Source organism: Leucoraja erinacea, unplaced genomic scaffold (genome assembly GCF_028641065.1).
Source record: "Leucoraja erinacea ecotype New England unplaced genomic scaffold, Leri_hhj_1 Leri_53S, whole genome shotgun sequence".
NCBI classification, from domain to species: Eukaryota; Metazoa; Chordata; class Chondrichthyes; order Rajiformes; family Rajidae; genus Leucoraja; species Leucoraja erinaceus.
In genome coordinates this window covers 607,966-628,631 of record NW_026576443.1, presented here as the reverse complement: position 1 = coordinate 628,631, position 20,666 = coordinate 607,966, and the positions used below count along the sequence as shown (strand labels likewise).

General features: G+C 46.8%; 1 protein-coding gene across 2 annotated transcripts in view; it reads left to right on the top strand.

The window, feature by feature from the left end:
* Positions 1–20,666, top strand: part of aup1 (AUP1 lipid droplet regulating VLDL assembly factor) — a 63,655-nt gene that overhangs the window by 4,480 nt on the left and 38,509 nt on the right. For both annotated transcript variants that reach the window (XM_055630819.1, XM_055630818.1), the window contains exons 2-3: positions 1,360–1,497; positions 17,641–17,791. In XM_055630819.1, the coding sequence (XP_055486794.1) occupies positions 1,360–1,497; positions 17,641–17,791 (289 nt within the window). The remainder of the gene's footprint in view (positions 1–1,359; positions 1,498–17,640; positions 17,792–20,666) is intronic.

Genomic DNA, 20,666 nt, shown 5'->3' with positions numbered 1-20,666 from the left:
CCGCACTCCAAAGACGTACAGGTTTGGAGGTTCATTGGCTTCAGTAAAGATTGTAAATTGTCCCTGGTGTGTTCTTGGGCCACCATCGGTCATGGCTGACCATGGGTGTCTCCAGGGTGCTATTCCCTATATGGAGGACGCCAGTGCGTGACTTTGTTTAACGTGGGCAGACTGGTGCACAGACAACCACCCCACAGTCCTTGACAGATCTGGGTCAGGATCCAGTGGCATGGAGTCCAAGACGACCGGAGACCCTTTTCTGCTGCAGCCTTCATCCGCCTTCCCAGCCGTTGTGACGCTCCACTAAAGACAGCCATCGTCCTCCGCCTGTTCCACCGTTGAGATCTTGGTTGGATTGCTCTTTGTCAGAGTCCTCCCCCTCGACCTTACCGCCAGGAACAGTTGTATAGGGCTCTGGTGAGACCACATCTGGAGGATTGTGTACAGTTTTGGTCTCCTAATTTGAGGAAGGACATCCTTGTGATTGAGGCAGTGCAGCGTAGGTTCACGAGATTGATCCCTGGGATGGCGGGACTGTCATATGAGGAAAGATTGAAAAGACTAGGCTTGTATTCACTGGAGTTTAGAAGAATGAGGGGGATCTTATAGAAACATATAAAATTATAAAAGGACTGGACAAGCTTGATGCAGGAAAAATGTTCCCAATGTTGGGCGAGTCCAGAACCAGGGGCCACAGTCTTAGAATAAAGGGGAGGTCATTTAAGAGGTGAGAAAAAAATGTTTTCACCCAGAGAGTTGTGAATTTATGGAATTCCCTGCCACAAAGGGCAGTGGAGGCCAAGTCACTGGATGGATTTAAGAGAGTGTTTGATAGAGCTCTAGGGGCTAGTGGAGTCAAGGGATATGGGGAGAAGGCAGGCACGGGTTATTGATAGGGGACGATCAGCCATGATCACAATGAATGGCGGTGCTGGCTCGAAGGGCCGAATGGCCCCTTCCTGCACCTATTTTCTATGTTTCTATAGCTCCAGACGGCATCGCTCTCAGGATCTCAGGACCACACAAGCTTCTCCACCACGAAAAGGTGACAATCCACACCCTGGTGTGTAGGATACCAGGTCCGGGTCGCTGGTCGGCACGGACTCGGTGGGTTCCACGCTGTATCTCTAATCTAAACTAAGCAACTCAGCAGGTTGGGCATCATCTCTGAGACACTTAGATATGCAGTGAATTACGGTTTGTAGACCGCCTGCAGGTAGATGTACAGTTGTACAGATGTACATGGTCGGCAAAGACACATTGAGCTGAAGGGTCAGTCAGTCCCTATACTGTACTGTTCTATGTTCCTTGCAAAGCTTGCAGAAACTTCATAGCCATCTGTTTCTTTTCAATTTGCAGGTTACCTACGGATGGTTTAATCCTGACCCTCCTGTTGTTATATGCTCCATTCGGCATCTGCTTAATGCTCATCAGGATATTTATTGGGATTCACGTGTTTTTAGTCAGCAGTGCCCTCCCTGACAACTTTATCCGAAGGTAATTATATATATTTTATTTCATTCTGGCTGAAGAATATTTGGAGGCAGTGGTGATTTTTGCTTGATGGTTGTCTGCTAAATGATTCTCTGGGTGAACACAAAATGCTGGAGTAACTTCACGGACCAGGCAGCATCTGTGGAGAACAATAATGGGTGGCATTTCAGGTCGCGACCCTTCTTCAGGCTGAGCAGTAGGAATCATGTCAGCCAGAGGCCCACATGAGAAGTTCTTGCACTTCGTCTTTAATAGCATGATTGTTTAATGGTTGCAACAATTCAATACAATGCCTCCACCTCAAGGGCCCTGAGAGATGTGTTTTGCCCACATATACAGAACATTTTGCTAGCAGTATGACCAATCGCAAGCTCCCAAAGTGCTAGCAGTCTTAACGAGAACTTTGTTGACCTCGACCACAGTACTTAATTTAATCAACATCTGCTTCATAAGTTATAGGAGCAAAATTAGGCCATTTGGCCCATCAAGTCTACTCCACCATTCAATCATGGCGGATCTATCCTGCCATCTCCCCATTAAAAATAAGCATTAACTTGGCCTCCACAGCCGTCTGCGGCGACGAATTCCATCGATTCACCACATGCTAAAGCAGGGGTTCCCAACTTTTTTCGTCCTGTTTACCCCAGGCAACTTTAATAGCACATAATAATGTTATTTCACTTATTTGTGAACAACTAATGATGAACAGATACCGGTATATCAGAACCAAACACAGTCAGTCAATGAGAAAAAATATGTACAAATCCAGAATCAACAAATCTAGCCCCTGGCTGTAAATTTACCTCGCGCTGGGAACCCTTGCTCTAAAGAAATTACTCCTCAACTTTCTAAATGTACATCCTTTTTTTCTAAAGCTATGGCCTCTGGTCCTAGACATTCCCATTAGAAACATAGAAATTAGGTGCAGGAGTAGGCCATTCGGCCCTTTGAGCCTGCACCGCCATTCAATATGATCATGGCTGATCATCCAACTCGGTATCCCGTACCTGCCTTCTCTCCATACCCTCTGATCCCTTTAGCCACAAGGGCCACATCTAACTCCCTCTTAAAAATAGCCAATGAACTGGCCTCAACTACCCTCTGTGGCAGAGAGTTCCAGAGATTCACCACTCTCTGTGTGAAAAAGTTTTTCTCATCTCGGTTTTAAAGGATTTCCCCCTTATCCTTAAGCTGTGACCCCTTGTCCTGGACCTCTCCAACATCGGGAACAATCTTCCTGCATCTAGCCTGTCCAAACCCTTAAGAATTTTGTAAGTTTCTATAAGATCCCCTCTCAATCTCCTAAATTCTAGCGAGTACAAACCAAGTCTATCCAGTCTTTCTTCATAAGACAGTCCTGACATCCCAGGAATCAGTCTGGTGAACCTTCTCTGCACTCCCTCTATGGCAATAATGTACTTCCTCAGATTTGGAGACCAAAACTGTACGCAATACTCCAGGTGTGGTCTCACCACGATTAATGGAAATATCCTTTCCACATCCTTGCCATAGACATTCTTGCCATAGAGGGAGTACAGAGAAGATTCACCAGAATGATTCCTGGGATGGCAGGACTTTCATATGAAGAAAGACTGGATAGTCTCGGCTTGTACTCGCTAGAATTTAGAAGATTGAGGGGGGATCTTATAGAAACGTACAAAATTCTTAAGGGGTTGGACAGGCTAGATGCAGGAAGATTGTTCCCGATGTTGGGGAAGTCCAGAACAAGGGGTCACAGTTTAAGGATAAGGGGGATTTATTTTAGGACCGAGATGAGAATTTTTTTTTTCACACTGAGTGGTGAATCTGGAATTCTCTGCCACAGAAAGTGGTTGAGGCCAGTTCATTGGCTATATTTAAGAGGGAGTTAGATGTGGCCCTTGTGGCTAAATGGATCAGGGGGTATGGAGAGAAGGCAGGTACAGGATACTGAGTTGGATGATCAGCCATGATCATATTGAATGGCGGTGCAGGCTCGAAGGGCCGAATGGCCTACACCTGCACCTATTTTCTATGTTTCTATCCAGTCTATCCTGGCATTTCACTATTCGATAAGCCTCTTTGGATTGTTTACCTTGTCGTGGTGAAGAGGCTTGCGTATCTCCATGACTTCGAGAGCGATGCTGTCGGAAGCACCAGCTTCTGGTAGGGCCACCCATGGCGGTAAGGTCGAGGATGAGAGTCCACACTAAGAACGATCCAACCCGCAAGACCTCAACGGCGGACCAGGCGGACAAAGTTATCTTGAACTCAACGGCTGTGAAGGCGGATGAAGGCTGCAACAGATCTATCAGCTCCAATCGTCTTGGTTCCCTTATCATTGGAATTAGTTGATTGATTTGTGAAGGACTGTGTGCTTCTTGGAGTGTAACATCAAGTACACGTTAAACAGGCGTCTTCGTTCTGTGAGCAGCCCAAAACTTCTATTCGCTGAGTACAGGAGCAGTGTTGAAGTATTGAAGCCGTGTTTAGTTTAAAGATACAACATTGAAACGTTTTTGTTCACTCCCCGTACATTATGGGCAATTTACAGCGGCAATTATGCATAGACCCACACCGTTATCCTTTATCCATACACTGTGGACGGCTTGATTGTAATCATGTGTAGTCTTTGACTGGACTTCTGGAGTGGATTTAACTTTTTTTTAGTTTTGTTTTTAGAGATACAGCATGGAAACAGGCCCTTTCAATCCACAATGACCATCGATCACCCGTTCTATATTATTCCACTGTTTTATGCATTCACTGCACATTTGGGGCAATTTGGTGACCGGAGCACCAGGAGGAAACCCACGCTGTCACAGGGTGAATGTGCAAACTCCTCACAGACAGCACCAGAGGTTGGGATTGAACCCGGGTCACTGGAGCTGTGAGACAGAAGCTCTCCCGGTTGTCTGTGAAACTTTGTGCCATATTTTCCAGTGCCATCTGTTTGTGTGCTTTGTAGCTATCCTTCTCGATGTGCCGTTTTAATCATCTGCCTTCTCAGATGGAATTAAGGAAGCTCGAGAAGAGTTAGGTCGCCCTGCACCTACATTTATTGCTCAGTCACTGTCATCAATATTTACTGCTGGTTTAGTTTAGTTTTAGAGATGCAGCAGGGAAACCGGCTCTCTGGCCCAGCGATCCCCACACATTAACACTATCCTACACACTCTAGGGACAATTTACATGTATACAAAGCCAAATGACCTACAAACCTGCACGTCTTTGAAGTGTGGGTGGAAACCAAACCTGGAGAAAACCCTCGCGGTCACGGGGAGAACGTACAAACTCCGTACAGACAGCACCCGTGGTCAAGATTGAACCTGGGTCTTCGGCGCTTCTTCTTCTTGCGTATGGCGTGCACAGCCTAAAGTTGTACGACAACATGTTCTATTTGATGTGCACGCCAGGTTGATTTGGGTTGAAACAGGGCGGACCATGTGAAGGTTGCAATCTCCCACCACATCTCCGGCGCTCTGAGGCAGCAACTCTACCATTGCGCCACGGTGCAACTCTGACCATATTTCTGTTGCTCGTTGTGCATTTTTGATGAATGCAACTTCCTAATTTCTTCTGTTAAATTATAGGAAGGATGTCATAGAAACATTTTACTAAAGCTATGGCCTCTGGTCCTAGACATTCCCATTAGAAACATAGAAATTAGGTGCAGGAGTAGGTTTTAAGCCCTTCGAGCCGCAGCCAAATGCAACTTCCTAATCAGTTCTTCTGTTAAATGTTGAAGTCTGACGAGAGAGTACAGAGGAGATTTACTAGGTAACAACTAAGTTACTTGTAAGTTAGGTCTCAATTCTGGAGTGCAGCTGATGAGAGGGATGGACAATGATTACGCTTTTCCCTGATTATGACATGACGATTGCTGGAAAGGTGCAGCAGGCCAACTGCACGGTTGGAATGTGTCCGAGTGGAGGCAGGTTCATTGGTATCATTTAAAAATAAATGTGACTTCATATGGATGAGAAGGGAATGGAGGGATACTGCCTGGGGAAAAAAACAGGCCCATCTTGTAGGGCCTATGGCCTGTTTCCCGAGAATTCCACGCCGACCAGCTAATCATTCTCTGATTATGACTATTGCCAGTACACTGCAGTTCAATCCTACACACTGAGATACTGGGCCTGGAAACAGGCCCATTTTAACTCCACGCCGACCAGCGATCACCCGTACACTAGTTCAATCCTACACACTGGGACCATTTTAACTGAAGCCGATTAACCTGCACGTCTTTGGAATGTGGGAGAAAACCGGAGCACCCGGAGAAAACCCACGCGGTCACAGGGAGAATGTACAAACCCCATCAAGACATCCTTCCTGAACGGCCCCCAGTATGCCAATTAAGAATAAGGAATAAGCCATTTAGAACGGAGACGAGGAAACAGTTTTTCTCACAGAGAGTGATGAGTCTGGAATTCTCTGCCTCAGAGGGTGGTGGAGGCAGGTTATCTGGATGCTTTCAAGAGAGAGCTAGATAGGGCTCTTAAAAATAGCGGAATCAGGAGATTATGGAGAGAAGGCAGGAACGGGGTACTGATTTGGGATGATCAGCCATGATCCCATTGAATGGCGGTGCTGGCTCGAAGGGCCAAATGGCCTGCTCCTGCACCTATTGTCTATTGTATCCGGATGTTGGGGAAGTCCAGAACAAGGGGTCACAGTTTAAGGATAAGGGGGAAATCTTTTAGGACCGAGATGAGAAAACCATTTTTCACACAGAGAGTGGTGAATCTGGAATTCTCTGCCACAGAAGGGAGTTGAGGCCAGTTCATTGGCTATATTTAAGAGGGAGTTAGATGTGGCCCTTGTGGCTAAAGGGATCAGGGGGTATGGAGAGAAGGCAGGTACAGGATACTGAGTCGGATGATCAGCCATGAATGGGGGTGCAGGCTCAAAGGGCCGAATGGCTCACTCCTGCACCTATTTTCTATGTTTCTATGTATCCTGACTTTATTCTGTATCATCATTGTTGAAGATAGACACAAAGTGTTGAAGTAACTCAGCGGGTTGGGCATCACCCCTGAGAAAAAGGATGGGTGACGTTTTGGGTCGGGGCCCTTCAGACAGAAAGTACAGATCATTGTTGATCTGCTGCAGGCTTCGGCTTGTAGTTCAGTTCATTATTGCCACGTGTACAAAGGTACAGTGAAAAGCTGTTTTTGTTACATGCTATCCAGTCAGCAAAAGCTTTACACACGATTACAATCGAGCTTGTCCACGGTGTACAGATACAGGATAAAGGGTATAACGTTTAGTGCAAGACAGTCTGAATTAAAATAGTTTACGTCGATCTGGGCAAACAGCTGAGATTTCCACAGCAACATCACTCCGGCCAGACATCATCACCTCCGAAGTGACAAAACAGCTGATTATTCTGGAGCTGGCAGTGACCTGGGAAGAGCGTATTGGCTAACGAGAGGAAACGCGCAAAATACCCGGAACTGGTGGATATGTGCCTGGACAGAGGCTGGAAGACACCTTATGAACCCATAGAGATGGGCTGTAGAGGCTTTGTAGGATGCTCACTCTGCAAATTCTTCAACCAGTTGGGCATTACGGGGCTGGCAAAGAAGGGGGACATTCAATCCGCAAGCGAGGCCGCAGAGAAATCCACTAGGTGGCTTTGAATTAAGATGGCTGATCCGTGGGCGGTTGCTGCTGGGACGCAAGTCGGGGCTTGATCAACCCCGGCTGGGTCACCTGGGCGAGTATGTGAGACCCGAAACACCGAATGACCCCAGGTCACATCACTGAGGATGCATCCCAGCGCATCTAGATTCCAGTGCAGTGTAGGTTCACAAGGGTAATTCTCAGGGTGGCTGGACTGTCATATGTTGATAGAATGGAGCGGCTGGGCTTGTAAACTCTGGAATTTGGAAGGATGAGAGGGAATCTTATTGAAACATAAGATTATTAAAGGTTTGGACACGCTAGACGCAGGAAACATGTTCCCGATCTTGGGGGAGTCCAGAACCAGGGGCCACAGTTTAAGAATAAGAGTTAAGCCATTTAGAACTGAGATGAGGAAAAGCGTTTTCACTCGGAGGGTTGTGAATCTGTGGAATTCTCTGCCTCAAGGCAGTGGAGACCAATTATCTGGATGCTTTCAAGAGAGAGTTGGATAGAGCTCTTAAACATTGCGGAGTCTGGGGAGAAAGCAGGAACGTGGCACTGAGTGGATAATCAACCATGATCACAGTGAATGGCGGTGCTGGCTCGAAGGGCCGAATGACCTACTGCACCTATTGTCTGTTACCATTTAATTAACATACAACCGATGATTTATCCTCCACCTCCCTCCAGAGTGGAGAAAATCCAGTGATTCACCAAACTCTTGCCAAAGCCATGTCAATGCATATTTTTAAACCTTGTTTCAATAGAACCACCCGTCGTTTTGCCATATTGCACTGTGTATCCATCTGACCTGCTCAACTGTTCCTTCACACGTCACCCCCTTAATCTACTTTACTACTTATGTACTCTATACCCTTGTAATAGAGGTCAGCATTCTATTAGCCTTCCTAACAGCTTCAATACCAGTATACCTTGTGTTGCATCGAGTCCCAGATTTCACTCTACTGGATCAGGTTTGGGGTGAGATGAAAGGTTTAATAGGGACCTGAGCCGCAACTATTATACTTGAGTTTGACTTGATTATATTTATGTATGGTACAGTTAATCAGATTGGATAGCGTGCCAAATGTAACATTGTTTTTAACTGTACCTTGGTACACATGAGAATTGGTAAGAAAGAACTGCAGAAGCTGGTTTAAATCGAAGGTAGACTCAAAATGCTGGAGTAACTCGGTGGGTGAGGCTGCATCTCTGGAGACGTTTCGGGTTACATAGAAACATAGAAATTAGGTGCAGGAGTAGGCCATTCGGCCCTTCGAGCCTGCACCGCCATTCAATATGATCATGGCTGATCATCTCACTCAGTATCCCGTACCTGCCTTCTCTCCATACCCCCTGATCCCCTTAGCCACAAGGGCCACATCTAACTCCCTCTTAAATATAGCCAATGAACTGACCTCAACTACCCTCTGTGACAGAGAGTTCCAGAGATTCACCACTCTCTGTGTGAAAAAAGTTCTCCTCATCTCGGTTTTAAAGGATTTCCCCCTTATCCTTAAGCTGTGACCCCTTGTCCTGGACTTCCCCAACATCGGGAACAATCTTCCTGCATCTAGCCTGTCCAACCCCTTAAGAATTTTGTAAGTTTCTATAAGATCCCCTCTCAATCTCCTAAATTCTAGAGAGTATAAACCAAGTCTATCCAGTCTTTCTTCATACGACAGTCCTGACATCCCAGGAATCAGTCTGGTGAACCTTCTCTGCACTCCCTCTATGGCGATAATGTCCTTCCTCAGATTTGGAGACCAAAACTGCACGCAATACTCCAGGTGTGGTCTCACCAAGACCCTGTACAACTGCAGTAGAACCTCCCTGCTCCTATACTCAAATCCTCTTGCTATGAAAGCCAACATACCATTCGCTTTCTTTACTGCCTGCTGCACCTGCATGCCTACCTTCAATGACTGGTGTACCATGACACCCAGGTCTCGCTGCATCTCCCCCTTTCCCAATCGGCCACCATTTAGATAATAGTCTGCTTTCCCGTTTTTGCCACCAAAATGGATAACCTCACATTTATAATGGATAACCTCACATTTATGTGAGGTTGAGACCCTTCAGGCTAACAAACAAAAACTAAACTCTCATAACCCAGTACCTTCAACACTTTGGATCTGGATTAGCAAGTTTTACGGCCCGAGGATAATATTGAGATAAATACCCCAATCTGTTTAATTTTTTTTTTTAATTTAGATGCTGCAAACTATTAGTATTTAAGAAGGAACTGCAGATGCTGGAAAATCGAAGGTACACAAAAATGCTGGAGAAACTCAGCGGGTGATAGCAGCATCTATGGAGCAAAGGAAATCTATGGAGCGGAGGAAATAGGCAACGTTTCGGGCAGAAACCCTGAAGGGTTTCGGCCCGAAACGTTGCCTATTTCCTTCGCTCCATAGATGCTGCTGCACCCACTGAGTTTCTCCAGCATTTTGGCATACTATTAGTACTTCTCAGTGAACCTCAAGGGAGTTTGGTCAATGTAAAAAGATGTGAAATGGGTGCCTGATCGGTGTAAAAAGCTTGGAGGGGATGGCAGACATGACCTGGTGAGCAGGATACCAAACCAATGGAGTTTCTGAATGCAAAACAACATGTTGCAGTAACAAGTCAAGCCCATTTTATTCGTCACGTACACATACGAGATGTGCAGTGAAATGAAAAGCGGCAATGCTCGCGGACTTTGTGCAAAAAACCGACAAAACAGAATGGAACAGAATCAGTAATTACATATTTGTGGGAGAAGAAAAAAAGAAGAAACAGCAATTTAAAAAGACACCACACAACAGGAATTGGTTCAGTAAAGTTAGTCCCTGGTGAGATAGGAGTTTACAGTCCGAATGGCCTCTGGGAAGAGACTCTTTCTCATCCTCTCCGTTCTCACAGCATGGCAACGGAGGCGTTTGCCTGACCGTAGTAGCTGGAACAGTCTGTTGCTGGGGTGGAAGGGGTCCCCCATGATCCTTGTTGGCTCTGGATTTGCACCTCCTGATGTATAATTCCTGCGGGGGGGCGAATGTAGTTTATATACAGCAGGTCAGACGACATTTTGGATTGGAACCCATCTTCATACGGCTCATACCTGGTGGAAGGAAACCTGGAAAAGAGGTGAGGGTGTTCTGATTTGCAAATTGCCATGGTTTGCAGATAATTTGTTAAGGCGAGGGGGAAAGATTTAATAGGAACCCGAGAGGTAACTTTTTCTCTCAAAGAGTGGTGGGTGCCTGGTACGAGCTGCCGGGGGAGGTAGTTGAGCCAGGTACTATCGCAACGTTTAATAGACATGTAGACAAATACATGGATAGGGCAGGTTTAGAAGGATATGGGCTAAATGCAGGCAGGTGTGTATAGTGTGGAAGGGATTTGTTGGTCGGCATGGGCAAGTTGGGCCGAAGGGCCTGTTTCCCCGATGTAAGACTATAGGTGGACAAATGTCGGAAGTGAAGAAGAGAAGAGTGTCATAGAAGAAGAGGAGGAACGAAATGTAATGCAAGGGAGAGGGATATAGGTGAAAGCAGAGGGGATGAAGGGAAGAAATTGGTGCACACCAGGGTTGGGGAGGGAGTGATACTTAAAATTAGGACGTTTAATGTTCCTACTGTTGGGTTATCTACCCAAGCGGAACAGGATGTGGATCAGTACCTGTGGATTGGAGGGTAGCCAGTGTAACTCCACTTTTTAAGAAAGGAGGGAGAGAGAAAACAGGGAATTATAGACCAGTTAGCCTTGCATCGGTAGTGGGGAAGATTCTTGAGTTGATTGTTAAAGATGTTGTAGCAACGCATTTGGAAAGCAGTGACAGGATCGGTCAAATTCAGCATGGATTTATGAAGGGGAAATTATGCGTGAGTAATCTTCTGGAATTTTTTGAGGATGTAACAAGTCATAGAGTGATACAGTGTGGAAACAGGCCCTTCGGCCCAACTTGCCAACAATGTCCCAGCTACATTAGTCCCACTTGCCTGCACTTGGTCCATATCCCTCTCAACCTGTCCTATCCATGTACCTGTCTAACTGTTTCTTAAACAATGGGATAGTCCCAGCCTCAACTACCTCCTTTGGCAGCTTGTTCCATACACCCACCACCTTTTGTGTGAAAAAGATACCCCTCGGATTCATATTAAATCTTTTCCACTTCACCTTGAACCTATGTCCTCTGGTCCTCGATTCCCCTACTCTGGGCTGTAGAATGGATAAGGGAGAGTCAGTGGATGTGGTGTATCTGGACTTTCAAAAAGCCTTTGACAAGGTCCCACTCAAGAGATTAGTGTGCTAACAGGCAGACAGGGAGTAAAGAGTGGGAATTAACGGATCCTTTTCAGAATGGCAGGCAGTGACTAGTGGGGTGCCGCAAGGCTTGGTGCTGGGACCCCAGTTATTTGCAATATATATTTACGATTTAGACAAGGAATTAAATGTAACATCCCCGTTTGCAGATGACACAAAGCTGCGTGGCAGTGTGAACTGAGAGGAAGATGCTATGAGGCTGCAGGGTGACTTGGAAAGGTGGGGTGAGTGGGCAGATGTATGGCAGATGCAGAATGAATGTGAGGTTATCCACTTTGGAGGCACGAACAGGAAGGCAGATTATTATCTGAAATGAGATTTGGGTGTGCTTGTACATCAGTCATTGAAAGTAAGCACGTAGGTACAACAGGCAGTGAAGAACGCTACTGCTGCTGTTGTACAGGGCCCTGGTGAGACCGCATCTGGAGTATTGTGTGCAATTTTAGTCTCTTAATTTGAGGAAGGACATTATTGACCCATTCTTAATCACGTGTGAGGCAGACATGCAATATAGTTCTGTAGGTAGGAAAATAATAATGAATAAGATTAATCTCTTACAAGAATTTTTTAATGCATCAATCTGTGATCACGTCCGGTCACGTGTGTGACATTTTGGTTCACTTTCCAAAGAATGGGCCATTGGTATCGAGGGAGTGCAGAGCAGTTTTGCCAGGTTAATTCCCGGGATGGCGGAACTGACATATGATGAAAGAATGGTCGACTGGACTTGACTCACTGGAATTTAGAAGAATGAGATGTGATCTTATAGAAACATATAAAATTCTTAAGGGATTGGACAGGCTAGATGCAGGAAAAATGTTCCCGATGTTGGGAGAGTCCAGAACTAGGGGGTCACAGTTTAAGAATAAGGGGTAGACCATTTAGGACTGAGATGAGGAAATATTTTTTTCCCCAGAGAGTTGTCAATCTGTGGAATTCTCTGCCACAGTAGACAGACAGTGGAGGCCAATTCACTGGATATTTTCAAGAAAGAGTTAGATTTAGCACTTAGGGCTACAGGAATCAAAGGATATAGGGGAAAAAGCACATATGGGGTACTGATTTTAGATGATCAGCCATGATCATCTTGAATGTTGGTGCTAGCTCGAAGGGCCGAATGGCTTACTGCTGCACCTTTTTTTCTATGTTTCCTCCAGCTTGCCCATGGCCTTATTCTGGCAATGGGCCCTTCTTCAGACCTGAAACGTCACCCATTCCTTCTTTCTGAAGATGCTGTCTGTCCCGCTGAGTTGCTCCAGCATTTTGTGTCTACCTTCGATTTAAACCAGCATCTGCAGTTCTAAACACAAGGAACTGCAGAAGCTGGAGTGAAGATAGACCAAAAATGTTGAAGTAAAGGGCCAGTCCCACTTGCGTGTCCTTGGCACGCAAATTACACGACCTCGTGGTCGCGTTGAGGTGCACGGGCATCTTATGGCCGTGCGGGGCCTATTCCACTGAGAAGAGCGGAGGGGTATCTAGTTGTGCGCGAGATCGCGCGGGGCTCCGAAATTTTTCTTGCGAACAAAATCTTCGCGCGCCACCAGCCTGTCGCGTAACTGACGGCCAAAGTGGGACAGGCCCAAGACCCTGGCGGGACGCAACGTCTCACCTTCAACAGCAGCAGAAGCAGGCAAACGATTGCCGAAATCGGCCTGGGGCTCACGGCCTTTGCGGTCCGGATCCGCCCCCACTTCTACTCCCAGAGCGGGGCCAAGATAATTAAAGATAGACACAAAATGCAGGAGTAACCCAGCGGGACCGGCAGCATCTCTGGAGAGAAGCAATGGGTGACGTTTCGGGTCAAGACCCTTCTTTCAGACTGAAGAAGAGTCTCGACACGAAACGTCACCCATTCCTCCTCTCCAGAGATGCTGTCGGTCCCGCTGAGTTACTCCAGCATTTTGTGTCCATCTTCAAATGACGTCACGCGCTCCAGGCGGCTGTGCGGACGCATGTAATCGCGCCCAACCATCACGGGACCGTCACGCCTCAACGCGACCACGAGGTCGTGTAATTAGCATGCCAAGGACACGTAAGTGGGACAGGGGCTTAACTCAGCAGATCAGGCAGCATCTCTGGAGAAATGGAATTGGTGACGTTTTGGATTGGAACCCTACTTCAGTCCGAAAGATAAAGGAGTTAAAGATATAGTGCTGAGTGATGCTCTACCTAGAGCTTTTCAGCGTACTACATCCAGATCCAGAAGGCCAAAACAAAACAGGGCCAGAAACAGTTCTTTAATTTCAAGTAACTCTTGCCTGCCTTTCCCCATCCCCTCCCCCACCCTAGTCGTTCCACTAGGTCTACCTTGCATCCTCCTATCCCTGTCGTTATCACATCTACCCCAGCAAACAACGGGCCATTATGGACTGAGGCCATGTACTGCCGGCCCTGTTTTATTCTGGCCTTCTCTTTCTTTCAAAGATAGACACAAAATGTTGGAGTAACTCAGCGGGGCAGGCAGCATCTCTTGAATGCTTTCAAGAGAGGGTTAGATAGAGCGCGTAAAGATAGCGGAGTCAAAGACAATTTTATTCATCACATGCACCCGAAGGTGCAGTGAAATGAATTTGCCAGCAGCGATACACTTAAAAAGAACACACAATACACAATAACATTTAACACAAACATCCACCAAAGCATTTGTCACTGTGGTGGAAGGCAACAAAGTTCAGCCAGTCCTCCTTGTTCACCCGTGGTCGGGGCCGTAAACCCAAGGGACATGGGGAGAAGGCAGGAATGGGGTACTGATCGTTGATGATCAGCCATGATCACAGTGAAGGTAGGCAAAAATGCTGGAGAAACTCAGCGGGTGCAGCAGCATCTATGGAGCGAAGGAAATAGGCAAGTTTTTGGGCCGAAACCCTTCTTCAGACTGATATTTATCTTCGATTTAAACCAGCATCTACAGTTCCTTCCTACACATTATTCACGTTATTCCCAGTATCATGTATCTGTGCATTGCGGAATGGCTCGATTGTAATCATGTATTGTCTTTCCGCAACATAAGTGCACCTGTACACATAACACTAAAATAAACTACACTAAACCCGCTGAGTTACTCCAGCATGTTGTGTCCTTCCTCTCTTTGGTGATCCATTGCCATGAGATCATTCGGTAATCCTGTGTTATTACTTAATACCAGATCTAAAATAGTCTTCTCTCTGGTTCCTTGTTCCACTGCTCTGAGAAGCCACCCCAAAAAACATTCTGGGATCGTGAGTTATGCTGCTAGATATGGAAAAGGAATGGTGGCAACATGAACATCAAACGGAATTTGTAATAGAGAGCCTGAATGCTTTTGGCCACAATTTGCATAAAGATAATTGCTTTGAGTCTGCCAGATGGGTGTTGGTATCGTTTCATTTCTTTTTAACTATTATCAGTTTATTTTGGGGGTTTGTGTATTTTTAAATCGCTTGACAAAAGTAGAAGTCAATTTTTTCTCCCCTCGGCCTTGGTGTTTTTCATATTCATAAGGTCTAGGAGCAGAATTAGGCCGTTTGGCCCGTCCCGTCCACTCCGCCATTCAATCATGGCTGATCTATTTTTCCCTCTCAACCCCATTGACACAAAAGGCTGGAGTAACTCAGCGGGTAGACAGCACCTCTGGAGAGAAGGAACAGGTGATGTTTCTTGCTATTTCATGCTAAGGACATTCTTGCTATTGAGGGAGTGCAGTGTAAGTTTACACGGTTAATTCCCGGGATGGCAGGACTGTCATATGCTGAGAGAATGGAGCAGCTGGGCTTGTACACTCTGGAGTTTAGAAGGATGAGAGGGCATCTCATTGAAACATATAAGATTGTTAAGGGCTTGGACACACTAGAGGCAGGAAACATGTTCCCGATGTTGGGGGAGTCCAGAACCAGGGGCCACCGTTTAAGAATAAGGAGTAAGCCATTTAGAATGGAGGCGAGGAAACACTTTTTCTCACAGAGAGTGGTGAGTCTGTGGAATTCTCTGCCTCAGAGGGTGGTGGTGGCAGGTTCTCTGGATGCTTTCTAGAGAGAGCCAGATAGGGCTCTTAAAAGTAGCGGATTCAGGGGATATGGGGAGAAGGCAGGAACGGGGTACTGATTGTGGATGATCAGCCATGGTCACATTGAATGGCGGTGCTGGCTCGAAGGGCCAAATGGCCTACTCCTGTGTCTATTATCTATTGTTTCGGGTTGAGACCCTTCTTCAAATTACTTTGACACCCTTGCTAATCTGGAACCAAAATATCCATTGACTTGGCCTCCACATCCATCTGTGGCAATGAATTCCACTGATTGCCCACCCTCTGACTAAAAAAATTCCTCTTGATCTTTCTAAAGGTGTGTCCTTTTATTTTGAGGCTATGACCTCTGGTCCTAGACACTCCCATATTGTCCTTGCCCCAAACGAAACAACACACTGGCACAGTGTTTTACATTGTTACCCACACATGCTGGTTGGTTTATACTTGGCAAGGTCAGGGCAATCATCCTTCTAAGTTATGTGAAGCCTTTTCTGCAGATGTAGCCCAGTCCGTCGCACAAACCTAATTCCCAACCAGTGGTGGCACTTGGGCGACTGGTGGCAACATAGAAACATAGACAATAGGTGCAGGAGGAGGCCATTCAGCCCTTCAAGCCAGTACAGCCATTCATTGTGATCATGGCTGACCGTCCCCTATCAATAACCCGTGCCTGCCTTCTCCCCATATCCCCTGACTCCACTAGCCCCTAGAGCTCTATCTAACTCTCTCTTAAATCCATCCAGTGACTTGGCCTCCACTGCCCTCTGTGGCAGGGTATTCCATAAATTCACAACTCTCTGGGTGAAAAAGTTTTTTCTCACCTCAGTCTTAAATGACCTCCCCTTTATGCTAACACTGTGGCCCCTGGTTCTGGACTCGCCCCACATTGGGACCATTTTTCCTGCATCTAGCTTGTCCAGTCCTTTTATAATTTTATATGTTCCAGTAAGATTCCCCCCTCCCCCTCATCCTTCTAAACTCCAGTGAATGCAAGCCTAGTCTTTTCAATCTTTCCTCATATGACAGAGGTAGAGTTGCTACCTTACAGCGCTAGAGACCCGGGTTTGATCCTGACTGCACCACGGGGGGGTGAGGGTGTTGGGTGGGAGAGGAATTGTGTATGTGGGCTGAAGGGGTTTGAGTGGTGGTTGTGTGGAGGGAGGGTGGTGTGTGTGGGGGGGGGGGGGGGGGGGGGTTGTGTGTGTGGGGGGGGGGGGGTGGGTTGTGGGGGGGGGGGGGGGTGTTGTTATAGTTTAGGTATACATGCACGTTTTTAGTCCTAACACAAAAGTAATTGTTGCTGCTGCGAGGCTGTTGCCTCGTGGGCTCGAGCTGAGATCTTGCTGAGGTGGCAGGACACTCACACAAAGAGAGAGAGAGGTTTGACCCGGGGTTCGTTATATACTAAGGCACACCCCTACACCCCGTGACAACTCCTCCCCACCATTGCCCAGTCACGTGACCCTACCCCCCCTCTCCGCCTGCCGAGGGTTTGCGTAGCAAGTGGCTCAACCGCCGGGTGCCGCCACAAGTACCTTTGGATGGAGAAGAATTTCTTTAGTCGGAGGGTGGTGAATGTGTGAAATACATTGTCACAGAAGGTCGTGGAGGCCAAGTCAATGGATATATTTTGTCAGGCAGGGATTGTTGATTAGTTCAGCTGTCAGGGGTTATGGGGAGACAATAGACAATAGGTGCAGGAGTAGGCCATTTGGCCCTTCAAGCCAGCACCGTCATTCAATGTGATCATGGCCGATCATCCCCAATCAGTACCCCGTTCCTGCCTTCTCCCCATATCCCCTGACTCCGATATCTTTAAGAGCCCTATCCAGCTCTCTCTTGAAAGCATCCAGAGAACCTGCCTCCATCGCCCTCTGAGGCAGAGAATTCCACAGACTCACAACTCTCTGTGAGAAAAAGTGTTTCCTCGTCTCCATTCTAAATGGCTTACCCCTTATTCTTAAACTGTGGCCCCTGGTTCTGGACTCCCCCAACATCGGGAACATGTTCCTGCCTCTAGCGTGTCCAAACGTTAACAATCTTTGGAGGAGGCAGGGGAATGGGGTTGAGAGGGAAAGATAGATCAGCCATGATTGAATAGCAGTCGACTTGACGGACTGAATGGCCTAATTCTCCTCATGAAGAAAGATTGTAAAAGAGTCTGCATTTTTTTTCATATTCAAATTGGTGTTTATTGCTTCTTCCTCTCTTGTGTTCCGTTCCAGGGTTATCGTGCGAGCAATGTGCTCGGTGTTGGGCATGATTGTCTCTCAAAGTGACCCCAAGCAGCGAGATAAAAACGTCAAGACCTGCATGGCCAACCACATCACCCAGTTTGACCACAATGTGCTGAGTTTCCTCGCACCGTGTCACACGGTAAGTTGGAGCAGCAGTGAAGCAGGTTGCCGCACAGAGTGCAGGAGTAACTCAGCGGCTCAGGCAGCATCCCTGGAGAACATGGATAGGTCATAGAGTGTGGAAACAGGCCCTTCGGCCCAACTTGTGTTGCAGCTTTTGGGGAGAAGGCAGAAGAATGGAGTTAGGAGGGAGAGAAAGATCAGCCATGATTGAATGGCAGAGTAGACATGATGGGCCGAATGGCCTAATTCTACTCAGATTCAAGATTCAATTTTAATTGTCATTGTCAGTGTACGGTACAGAGACAACGAAATGCAAATACTCCTATTCCTGATGACTTGCCCACACTGACCAACATGTCCCAGCTACACTTGTTCCACCTGCCTGCGTTTGCTCCATATCCCACCAAACCTGTCCTGTCATAACTGTTTCTTAAACTCCCTGCCTCAACTACCTCCTCTGGCAGCTTGTCCCATACACCCACCACCCTTTGTGTGAAATAGTTACCCCTCAGATTCCTATGAAATCTTTTCCCCATCACCTGAAACCTATGTCCTCTGGTCCTCGATTCCCCTACTCTGGGCAAGAGACTCTCTGCGTCTACCTGATCTATTCTTCTCATGATTTTATACACCTCAATAAGATCACCCCTCATCCTCTTGCGCTCCAAGAAATAGAGTCCCAGCCTATTCAACCTCTTCCTGTAGCTCAGACCCTCTGGCACTGGCAACATCCTTGTCAATCTTCTCTGTGCTCTTTCCAGCTTGACAACATATTTTCGATAGTACGCTGCCCAGAACTGAATACAACACTCTCAATGTGGCCTCACCGATGTGAGATGATGTGTAGAAAGGAACTGCAGATGCTAGTTTACACTGGATAGACAGAAGATGGAGGAGTAACTCAGGCGGACAGGCAGCATCTCTGGAGAAAGGGAATAGGTGACATTTCAGGTCGAGACCCTTCTTCAGACTGTGAGTCTCGACCAGAAACGTCACCTATTCCTTTTCTCCGGAGATGTTGCCTGACCCGCCGAGTTACTCCAGCTTTTTTGCGTCTCTTTGGGTAGGTGACATTTCAGGTGGGACCCTTCAGACTTTCCATAGGTGACCGTAGATAGAAACGTCACCAATCCATTTTCTCCAGCGATGCTGCCTGACCCGCTGAGGCACTCCAGCACTTTGTGTCTATCTTTGAATGCGATTGAACGTTTGCTTGCATTTGTCAGTGCTCTGTACATCAAATGCCAGGCACTGCAATCCAGTGAACCTACAAAGGCGTATTTGTTTAATCAATTGTCGTCTTGTTACCGTGATCTCCGGTTTGCTTTTGAGAATCCCAAGGAGCAGGGAATGTATTAAAATCCACAACGTTACTGGTCTTCTCACTATCTTTCACCGGTCATTTTACCTCCCCCCACCCCTCCCTCTCTTGGAAAGGACTTGAGTTTGACATAAAACAGTAGAACACAGGACTGGGCCCCTTGGCCCGCAATGTGTGTGATGCATAGTTAAACTGATCTCGTCTGCCGGTACAGGATTCATATCCCTCTATTCCTCTGCACTTAAACCCCACTCTCTTATCTCCCCCCCCCCTCCACCCCCTGGGTCGGCACAGTGGCACAGCGGTAGAGTTGCTGCCTCACAGCACCAGAGACCCAGTTCAATTTTGATTATGGGCACTGCCTGTACGGAGTTTGTGCATTTTCCCCGTGACCTTTTAAGGATCACCCCTTTAAGGATAAGGGGGAAGTCTTTTAGGACCAAGATGAGGGAAAAAAATTTCACACAGAGAGTGGTGAATCTATGGAATTCTCTGCCACAAGAGGGCAGTTGAGGCCAGTTCATTGGCTATATTTAAGAGGGAGTTAGATGTGGCCCTTGTAGCTAAAGGGATCAGGGGGTATGGAGAGAAGGCAGGTATGGGATACTCAGTTGGATGATCAGCCATGATCATATTGAATGGCGGTGCAGGTTCGAAGGGCAGAATTGCCTACTCCTGCACCTATTTTCTAAGTTTATATGACCTATGTAGATGTTCTCTGGGAACTCCGGTTTCCTCCCACACTCCAAAGATGTACAGGTTTGTAGGCTAATTGGCTTGGTAAAAAATTAAATTGTCCTTGCGTGTAGGATAGTGTTAGTGTACGGGGATTGCTGATCTGCGCTGACTCTGTGGGCCGAAAGCCCCGTTTCCGCGCTGTATCTCTAAACCAAACTCAATTCCAAAGACATATAGGTTTGTAGGCTAATTGGCTTGGTGAAAATTGTAAAATTGTCCCTAGTGTGTGTAGGATAGTGTTAGTGTGTGGGGATCGTTGGTCGGCATGGACCCGGTGGGCCGAAGGGCCTGATTCTGCGCTGACTCTCTAAACTAAACTCAACTCAAACGACGCACAGGTTTGGCTTGGTAAATATTGTAAAATTGTCCAGAGTGTGTGTAGGATAGTGTTTGCGTGCGGGGATAGCTGGTTGGCGTGGACTCGGTGGGCAGAAGGGCATATCTCTAAACTAAACTAAACTATACAAAAATTAATTAAATTAAACTAAACTTAACTAAACTAAATTAAACTCTACAGGCCCTATTTGCAACATCATGCGTCTAAATGTTTCTGCTGTATCACACTGCATTAATTTCTGACAGATATTTATCTAACCTCCCTTGCGATGGATCAATACTAACTGCTTCCGTCAGCTCCTGAGGGCAGCTATTATAAACACTGGCCCAGCTATCACTAAAATATTGTTTCTGCCAATTAGTGGTTGGTTTGCCCTTCTTCAAACACGGGCCAGGACCTCTGTTGCTTTACTCTTGAATCAGAGAAAGTGGTTTGTCACGATCCATAATATCCAAGGTTATCCAAGGTCCAATTCTACACGGCCATCGTAGAGTC